The 10,496-nt window shown below is 44.7% G+C and overlaps 1 protein-coding gene across 2 annotated transcripts; it reads left to right on the top strand.

The window, feature by feature from the left end:
* The first annotated feature begins 50 nt into the window (after window positions 1-50).
* LOC142659806 (F-box only protein 27-like) lies at window positions 51-10,489 on the top strand. 2 transcript variants are annotated; one of them, XM_075836283.1, is made up of 6 exons: window positions 51-159; window positions 5,123-5,533; window positions 7,628-7,739; window positions 7,810-7,905; window positions 8,300-8,438; window positions 10,156-10,489. In XM_075836283.1, the coding sequence occupies exons 2-6, from the start codon at window positions 5,140-5,142 to the stop codon at window positions 10,309-10,311; spliced, it is 897 nt and encodes a 298-aa protein (XP_075692398.1). In that variant the 5' UTR covers window positions 51-159; window positions 5,123-5,139; the 3' UTR covers window positions 10,312-10,489. The 2 variants fall into 2 exon arrangements, with proteins under 2 accessions (XP_075692398.1, XP_075692399.1); XM_075836284.1 differs by lacking the exon at window positions 51-159 and adding an exon at window positions 194-298.
* The last annotated feature ends 7 nt before the right edge of the window (window positions 10,490-10,496 follow it).

Here is a 10,496-nt window from a genome sequence, read left to right as displayed (position 1 = left end):
CCACAATTCTTTGACTTCCTGCTCTCACAACTACTCAGCCTTGTGCCACGCCCACACATGGGCGGGGCTACGTGAGGATAACGTCTTGTTTGCTTTCTATATGCCCGTCAGAGGTAACGGTGACACGTACGTAAGTGAAGACATGCCTCGTATTTACAGGTCAGTATGACACGGATATGTCAGACATGAGAGGAGTGATGTCGCAGCGACATCAAGCCCCCAACTCTCATATCCCACCATACACTGGCGAATCTGCCGTTTAGGGCTCGAGTAAAGCTGGGTGATAGGCGTGTGAGAGGTAATGTAATGTCATGATGACTATTTTAGATGTCACCCAGCTTTCCTAGAAACAGATAAAACTAATAAATGAATATATTTAAAGGGATTTTCTGGTTTTATGTCATGCGGAGTTCTGCAACTTTTCAAAACGTTTTTAGGACAAACTTATTAATAATAGACGAGGCGGGCAAAAACTGCGCCAAATCACACTGGCGTACGCTCATTGTTCCCACAGCAGAAGTGTTTGTTACAATGGGGAAACAATTGCGCGCATTACGTGTCTTGTGTATAGAGTAGCGATGTGGCTGGGCGGACTCGTAAACCGTGACGGCACATTGATTGAAGACGTGTGTCTGTCGAGGTGCGCCAAATATATGATGCCACTTGGGCCATTTTAAAAGGGTATTCGCATCTTATAAAGCAGGGGTCAGCTGTTGTGAGACTACAACTCCCAGCATGCACGGACAGCCAAATGCTTTATTATTCCAACTGAAGGCTGACCGGGCATGCTGGGAATTGTAGTTGAAGAGCAGCTGTAGTGCTGAAGCTTGTTGAGCCCTGTTATAAAGTGATGGTATATTACTAGGACATGGTATTACTCTATGATCGTGGTGGTCCCACCTCCGGGACCCCCACCGATCCGGAAAATTAAGGGGCCGCAGCGCTGATTTAGTGCTGTGACCCCTTCAGACTTTTCTCTGCACAGCGGTGCCCCGGTTGTGTGGCGCCGCTTGTCAGGGAAAAACATTCTCAGGAACGGTGGGGATCCCAGAGGTCGGACCACCACCATCATAAAGTAATACCATGCTCTAAGAATATTATAAGATGGGAATAGCTCTTTATTATTGGGGGCTGCGCAGGTTCACATAAATGGGGCCGGCTGCTGTTTTCTGCACAGCGGGTGGTCGGGTGCACTTTTTTTCTATTTTGCAAAATTTGGCGCACTTTACTTTATTTTCACCGGTTCCTAAATACACACATCTCGTGGCGCTATTGCTAAATCTTCCCCAGACATTAACGGGAACCTGTCACCAGCATTTCACCTATTGACCTCTACTCACCCCTCGCTGGCCGCTGCTGTCAAAAGTTCATTGCCGTTATCCCCGCTTCTAAACTCCTCCTCCGACCGTAAATAACGGTCTGCAAACATTTTGCGCCTTTTATGGTAATTATCTGGCAGTCTCGTTTGCTCTTCTTATGCCCGCCCTGAATGCCGAAATCTCGTCTGAGATCTGCGCCCGTCATGTATGGTCCGACACCCTTTCCTGCTTTGTCCGGGCCTCAAATCTAGTTACTGCGCATGCGCCGCTATGGTGTCCCGTGGTGCGCACGCACAAAAGACCGGACGTTGATGCGCAAGGGCGGGATTTTGTGTGTGCTGGGGGGGGGGGGGAGAAGAGCTGTCAATCAAAAGTAAGGGGCCGGCGTTAACTTGGAAAGGCTTGAGGAATGAAGATATAAATCTTATACTCAGTATACGGCACGGGAACACAAAAAAACGGAATACTAAAGGTACAAAGCCGACTTAGAAGATAATTATAGGTTACATAAAAATGATTTTCTACCCACTTCCACCAGGGACTGCTGGTTTAATAGGTGAAATGCTGGTGACAGGTTCCCTTTAAATTATGAGTAAATTGACGGCTGGGTGTTACCATGTCTCCTCACCGTCTGTTACTGTCCAATCAGTGCTGGTGGTGTAACAGAAACACCCAGTTGTCAATTCATTCATGCATTTCCAGGAGGAATAACTGAGGAACGGCACCATGCAGTGTTCTAAGGAAAGAATAGTAATTTCATAGGGAAGTATTTACTGAACAGTCCTGTCAGGAGAGCTGTCGTCTGTCCATGAATTGATCTCGGCCGTGTAGTAGGTTTTCCTCTTCCTTTGTACACCTGGTTGAGTCCCACACACTCACACCCCCCCTCCCTTTTAGACCAATATCCTTCACCTTCTGCCACCGTCGTCCTTTCCTGTCTAGTTCACAGTCTTATAGGGAAACAAGTCTGAGCACCCGTCCAAGAGCCTGCTGTCTACCCATATAGCACCCACAAAGCCATCCCCGATCTTCTGGAGATACTCGGAGGCCAGAACTTCGTGATCACAGGTCAGGTAGACGTATGGGATACTGTTCTGGAGGCATCAGTGGCTTCATGTCCACGTCAGCACTTCCCCGCAGAGCTGGCGCTTCATTGAAGCCAGTGCTGTCCAGACGTGGGACGATATATGGCCCAATCTCACTGTTGTGCGGAGTGACATGTCATGTGGGCCGGGGGTAACGGGCACCTCTCGGTGGCACTCAGTTTTGCTCTTGGAGATTTTGCGGCACAGCAGTGCACACAATCCCATAGAACGAGCCACAGAGGTGACACGTCGCTGCTGGAGGCCGGGTATACAGAGACTGGCGCTGGACCAGGAAAGAGTTGGCGAATCTGCAGCATGAGATGACATTCTGTGGACTGAAAAATGTGTACTTTCTGTGCAGAAAATTTACGCAGCAGATTTTTATTCTGCCGCAGATTTTTGGACGGAAAATATGTAGATAATCCGCTATGTTGTGGGCCTGTCCTGAGGTATCCCAGTGCATTATATTAAAATCCCCTCGTGGGACCAAACACTGTTTGAAACAAAATGTTATAAAATATTTAGTTATAAAACATTTGCTTGCACAAGGAAAAAAATTAATCAAAAAAACAATAGTTTTTAGTAAAGAAAAAGTTATAAAACATAAAAAAAATGCAAACATTATATATCCACTTTACCGTTACAAGCCACATGATAAATTGAAAACATAATTTAAGATGTTCAGGAGAACTATGAAAAAAAAACAAACACCAAAATTGGTGACATTGAATTCTCTGCACATTCCGCAAAAAAACAAAAACAAATACGCAGTGGAGAGATGAAGGGATCAATGTCCTGGGCCAACTCATGAATGTTGAGGAGGGGAGATGGCTTACGTGGCAGGAGGTCTCTAGCAAATATAATTTGAGGGGAAACCAGTATTTGCAATATGCTCAAGTAACAGGGTTGTGTAAAACCAAAGTCTGCAATATTGATGGAGTGGAGATACGGGGAGCATTTGATGGGATGGTGCCGCAGGGTGGTACGGGGAGAAGTCTTGCAAGTTTATATGGTAAACTTCGGAATGCTCATCTTGATTCCTTTAGTAATTCTTGCTTTAGAACGTGGGAGGTGGAGCTGGAGGATCCAGAAATCTCCAGCAAAATTCGAGATTGATGGGAGAGGGTGAGGAAGGTCATGGTAAATGAACAGTGGCGTGAGATGCACTTCCGGCTTATGCACAGAGCGACATACGCCTTTAATTTATCCTATAGGGACGCTCCAGCACACTATCTGCGTAGTTGTCCTAAATGCGACTTACACAAAGCTAATTTACTTCATGGGATGTGGTTGTGCCCACAAATTCGCACGTTTTGGGATCGGGCTCTACAATTTATTAAAGACACCTGGGGGGAAGAGGTGCACGCAAACCCACAGGCAGTGTTGTTTCACTATATCCCTTTGGATCCAGGGGGGGAGGGACCACCTATAGTGGCCCGGAAAGGAGTACATATGGCATTATTGGCTATCAAGAAGTGCATCTTGCGCCACTGGTTACAGGCATCGGTACCGGAAATTGCGGAGGTCGTGACCACTCTCAAGACTTTATTGGGATATGATAAAACAGACCTAGAAAGACACAAAGAAAGGTCTACAGAACAATTTTTTAAAACTTGGCGTACATTCATCGAGCAACATTATCCCACAGCAGAGATAGGGGTGTTCATGCGCACATTTCGACACACATCATGGTATAGTTCACAGAGTATCCAGGGCACGCTAGGCATTCTGGTGGCTAGTTAAGAAAATGTTCACCGAGATGGGGGAGAAGTTGGGGGGAGGGAAGGGAATTGTTGGCTTTGTTTTGTATTATTAATTACTTTGTAACTTAATGATGACAAGGAAAATGGAAAATAATTTTGAAGCTGGAACACATTGCTATTTGATGTACGTATTATTGTATGTGTGACACACATTGCATACTTGTAACTGTTCTGGCTTTGAATAAAAATATATTTGAAAAAAAAAAAAAAATTAACTGCTAAACTTTATGCACACAAAAATTATAAAACAAAAAAAAAAAGATTTAACATCAAAAAGTCAGTGATAAAAAAATAAACAGTCCCAGTGTGCAGTGAGGCAAAGACTGAAAAATATGCCACATCCTCGAGGCGAAAAGTGCCGCAACCCTAAGGGGGATAAAGGGTTAAAGAGAGCTCGGCCACTCTCCTGACATGTCTGTCTTACTGGATCCTTTGTATTCCCATTGAAATAACAATCCTCGAGTATCTTTTCTTAGAACTTTGCATACAGCCATTCCTCTGTTATTCCTCCTGGAAATTTCGGAATAAATGGACAACTGGGTATTACCATTCATCTGGTAAATATTGCGTGTCCCTACACAGTCTGAAATCCTCTACACCTAGGAAAAAAATATGGAGTGCATGTAATGGCCACCATTTTGAATATACTACACCTGCTTGCAATAAATCCAGGGAGTGAAAGCTGCAGACACATCTAGGCCTCAGCAACTGAAGGGGCCTAAAGTCTCATCCGCAGCCTCCTAGTACGGCCAGGTCATGGGCAACGGTGGTCACAGCCTGCCTGGCACAGGACGCCAGACTCTGCCCACTTATGTAAGCTAAACCTTAGCGTTGCGGTGCGCCCAGCTCCGGGCAACATCCCTTCAAAATAAGTGCGCCATGCAATATTAAAATATGGTTGACCTGGTTTATTATTCGCTTGTTTACAATTATTTTTTTTCTATCTCTCTTGTAGGCTTTGATAACTTTAAAATGGGTCAAAGTGGCTCCCAGGAGCCACCACCACCACCACGGCTTACGACATCCCAGGAGCCACCACGACATAATGCCCAGGAGTCACCACCATCATTATCCGCATGCCAGCTTTTGTTCCGATTTTTCATGGATCTGGAGCCTTTCCCAGATGAGATTCTCCTGGTAATCCTGAGCTTTGTGCCAGCGCGAGACCTGCTGGTCCACTGTAGACGCGTGAGCCAGCGCTGGAAGCATCTGGTGGACTCGCCCTCCCTGTGGAGGATCAAGTGTGAGCGAGAACAGAGGAGAGACATTCTCTTAGCCGCTGATTTCTGTCACGGCTTCTTCTGGCAGAGAGTTTGTCTAAAGGCGCCATTTTCAAGGAATCTGCTGCGTAATCCTTGTGGCACAGGTGAGGGTGTAAGACTTGGCCATTGTATAGGGGAACCGCTCCAGTATATGAATCATGTCATCCATCAGTGTTATTAACGCCTCAGCGGATAATCACGCACGGCATGGAATGGCAACCCTTCGCACATTCTGCCTGGCAGGTATGTGATAGTGATCGTGCGGGCACAGAAGTTGTTCAACAGGGAGAGACCTCCAATTCCGGCTGTTTAACCCCTTAAATGCTGCAACCGCGGCCTTTAAGTGGTTTGACAGAGGGAGGGGGCTCTCTCTGTCACCCATCGGCGGCCAGCGATCACCACCCGCCGACTGGTTGCCATGGCAGCTAGGGGCTTAACAAAGAAACCCAGGCCTGCCCTGGCTATATGCCTATTAGGCCATGCAAGAGGCCTGGCCTAACAGCTCTTGCCCACGAACCGCGATCGGGCCGTGAAAAACGGCATCATAGACATTTATGGTGCTAGGAGTCTCCGCCTCCCCACGGAACCGCTGTTCTGTACTGAATAAAATAAACAAATCACATATATGGTATCGCCACGATCATAACAACCCGAACAATAAAGTTAACACATTAATTAAACCTCCGGGTGAACGCCACACAAAACAGCGGGAAAAATCCTTTTTTTTTTTTTTTTTATTCCCATTCCCCCCACCAAAAAAAATAATTAAAGTTACCGTAATCAATAAGTCCCATGTACTCCAAAGTAGAACCAATGAAAAATAAATCTCGTCCCGCAAAAAAACATGCCAAAGTTTTTCCGTCCTACATCGGCGGAAAAATAAAAAAAAGATACGGCTCTTGGAAAGCGGTCATGCGAAAACAAATTATTTTTTGTTTAAAAGTGTTTTAATTGTGCAAAAGTAGTAAAACATGAAAAAACTATAGATATTTGGAATCGCAATAATTGTACCGAACCATAGAATAAAGGTAACACGTTATTTACACCGCATGGTGAACGGCGTGAATTTGAAACACGGAAAACAATTATGGAATAGCGTGGGTATTTTTTCTAATTCCTCCCCAAAAAAATGAAGAGAAGTAAATTAATATTATTTATATATATACACCCAAAAATGGTGCAATTAAAAAATACAACTCGTCCCACAAATAACAAGCCCCCTTATATGTTGACAAAAAAAAGTTAGAATTCTTGGAATGCTGGGAGGAAAAAAGTAAAAAAAATACTTGATCATTAAGGCCAAAATAGGCCCGGTCCTAAACGGCTTAAAGGGTTTCTTCCACAAAACACATGTATCCCCTTTCCACAGGGTAGAGGAAATGTGTGTGCGCGATCTCTTGGACCCCTAGCGATGAGAACGGGGGACCAAAATTCCCCCAAAGTGCTCCATGAGAATGAATGCTCGGCAGGCAACACCCAGCTGGCGGCCTCCAGGAGACTCGCTTATACTTTCCTGGTCTACCAGACGTTTCAGGAGAGGAGTGTTTTTACTACATGGGAAAGGGAGAAAGACGCAGCGATACTTAACTTCTTAAGGACCGACCACCGTAAATTTGCAGCTCTTGCTCCTGGTCCTTAAACCTGCGCTAATAGATATTTATGGCGTGGGTTTATGCCGGCTTCCTGGGCGATCAGACAGCCGAATGTGGGAAACCTGGAAAGAAGACAGAAGTGGTTTTTATGGCGTGCCGCTGCCTCTCTTGGTCCCGATAATCACGTGACTGATCACATGATCGCCAGGATGTCGGTAGCCGGAGGTTGTGCTGGGTCTAATTTTAACAATTGTGGCTGAAATAAGGCAGATTTCTCCTATAAATGCAGCTGATGTGAATTTTTCTGACCTTTGAGGGACAGGCTAGAAAAAATAAAAGTAAAAAAATACACAAAAGAAACATTTTCCTGAAAAACCGCCCCCCCCTTCCCCAGAAATCTTTGCCGTACCGCTAGCCACAAACCAATTACTATAAATTTGACATGTAATTAGACAATTATGTATATGAATGAAACTTCTATTAGGGGAACACTATATGATTACCAGAAAAAAATACTATAATATAAAAAAAGCATACAATTGTTTTCAAATTAATCCTAAAAATTCTTAAAAAAATAAATTATGTGTCTTTTTTTATATTCTTCAGAACAACTTAATCACTGGAGTGTTGTACATGGAGGAGATGGATGGAAGGTGGAGGACAATTATTCATCTGTACAAGATGCCGAGAGCCAGACCTGCTTCGTCACCTCATTCTCGTGAGTAACCACTTGGCCTTCTGCTGACTGGCTGACAATTCTGTACCCAACCGTATACATCTCTCTACAGCTGGTGTGCGAAGAGTCAGACCATAGACCTAATAAAGGAAGGCCTTTGGGAGCATTTCCTGGACGTCCACCAGCCTGTCATCTGTATATCTGATTGGTGCGTTATATTGGCTTTGTATACAGAAGTTTAATAAAGGGGTTCTCCACTTTGGACAATCCCTTTTTATTAGAAGTTTCCTTTTGCGATAAGCTGATCACATGGTATCCTGCTGCTCGGCCCCCCAACAATCGGCTGTAATCTATAGGCAAACCTACAAGTGTTCAATTTCCCTGCAGCGCCTCTGCAGGAGAAATAAAGTATTGCACAATTCTCATTAAAGTCGATGGACTGTTTGTATAATGCACAGACATGCTGGGTTCTCCAGGGCAAGACCATGGAGGTATATAACTAAAGAATAGGCTTCTGCTATATAAATAGATAGGATAATAAAGCTGTATATATGTTCAGCCTGGGATATCATAGTAAAAACAGAATTACCGATGCCTTGTAGGTTCGCTGGGCGACATGACTGCGGTTCTATCTACCGAGTAAAAGTTCAACTTTTAGCTGCTGATAAGCAAACCGTGATCAAGGAGTTTACTATGACACCCGAACCCATCCCCCAATGGAACGACACACATTATCACCAGGTATGTAGCCAAATTATATATAGCGAAGCTTAAACTGGAATTACGTAACCACAGATTTAAAGGGGGTTCCCAGAATGGACAATTATCACATATCCACAGGAGTGGTGAGCATTGTCTGATCGCTGAGACCCCTACTGATCACTAGATCGAGGGTACCGAACCCTGTTTCTCCTCAATGCCCGTCACTCTGTTCAGAGTCTATGGTAATGATGGAAACAGCTGAGTATCGTGTCCGGCTGTTTCCGTCGGTCCCCTAGACTTTAAAGCGTAACTAAAGTTTGACAAACTTCCGACATGTCATAAGTTTTGATTGGTGAGTGTCCAAGCATTGAGACCCCCACCAATCGCTCAAATGAAGCGGTAGAAGTGCTCGTGTGACCGCTCAGCCGCTTCGTGTCGGTTCAGATTTTTCCGGAAAGCCGATGTATCGGAGTACGGGCTCATAGACTTTCTATTGATCTTGTACTCCGATACATTGATTTCAGGAAAAAGCCGAACGGATGCAAAGCGGCTGAGTGGTCACACGAGCACTTCTACCGCTTCATTTGAGCGATTGGTGGGGGTCTCAGTGCTCGGACCCTCACCAATCAAAACTTCTGACATGTCAGAAGTTTGTCAAACGTTTATTAACCCTTTAAATGAAGGTGCTGAAAATTCAGTTTTGCTTGGAGTGTTCGGCACTTGCATAAGGCCCTGTTCACATGGAGTTATTGGCGCTGTTTTTGACTTATACCTGGGTTTCCCCATTTTTGTAATGGGGTGATGAGCCTGGATCATCGTCTTAAAAACTTAAAAGGTATCTTCACATCCCTGAACATCATTTTTATGTTTTATATATAATCCTAAAAAGCTGAGTAACTTTGTAAAAACATTGCAATACTTATCGTGTACTGATCCTGAGTTAGTCTGGATTCACACGAGCATGTTCGGTCCGTAATGGACGGACGTATTTCGGCCGCAAGTCCCGGACCGAACACAGTGCAGGGAGCCGGGCTCCTAGCATCATAGTTATGTACGATGCTAGGAGTCCCTGCCTCTCCGTGGAACTACTGTCCCGTACTGAAAACATGATTACAGTACGGGACAGTTGTCCTGAGGAGCCCGGCTTCCTGCAGTGTGTTCGGTCCGGGACTTGCGGCCGAAATACGTTCCGTCCATTACGGACGTAACATGCTCGTGTGAATCCAGCCTGCATTCACAATATTGACGCTTCTGGCAGTGGCTTATCTCCTGGAAGAATCAATGGTAAAGCATATTGAAATTAAACATGCCTGATCTTCGTTAACCCCCAATCCAGGACATCTGCAGAAGGGGAATGTCCAGAGCCCTCCAGACATTATGATCCGATGACAATAATAAAAATGTCCATGGGCAGCCTAGGTTTTCCCTACATCAGATTTCTGTACGGTATCCGGAAGCAAATCTCCAGAACAACCTATGTGCAGACATTGAACCAGAGACAGATTTCAGCTCTGAAGTCAGCAGAATTGTGAATGCAGCTCTGAAATGTAATACAGGCTGTAACTCGGGAACAATAAATAAGTAATGCTACATCTTTACAAAGTAACTACATTTTTGTATCGTGAAAATTATCTTTATAACGGTGAGACATTGGACACCCCCTTTTTTCTAAATGTAGACCCGTTGTTGGATCATCTCGAGCTCCTCCTAATCTTTTTCTCTTGGTACGGTCCCATGATGTGATTTGCTCCCTCAGGTTTCTCATGTGTTCCGCCACTATGGACCCGGCGTACGATATGTGAACTTTAATCACAGAGGAAAAGACACACACTTCTGGAAAGGATGGTACGGAGCCCGGATCACTAACTCGTCCGTCACGGTGAAGTGCGGGAACCTCGAGCCCTGTACCTGAGCTCCCCCCCTCCCCCAACACACGGAGCGGGTTGCTCTTTATAGCATTGTTCTATACCTCTATGATGTGTATATATTAGGATAATGTGTATAGCTGAAAAGTAAATTTTTTTTAAAAATGTATAATTCTACGTGCCCGTCTTTCACTCAGAAATAAATTTTACACGTAAAAATACAAAGTTTCAC

This window comes from Rhinoderma darwinii, chromosome 8 (assembly GCF_050947455.1).
Source record: "Rhinoderma darwinii isolate aRhiDar2 chromosome 8, aRhiDar2.hap1, whole genome shotgun sequence".
In the NCBI taxonomy this organism is placed as follows: Eukaryota; Metazoa; Chordata; class Amphibia; order Anura; family Rhinodermatidae; genus Rhinoderma; species Rhinoderma darwinii.
This window is presented reverse-complemented; position numbering and strand designations above follow the sequence as displayed.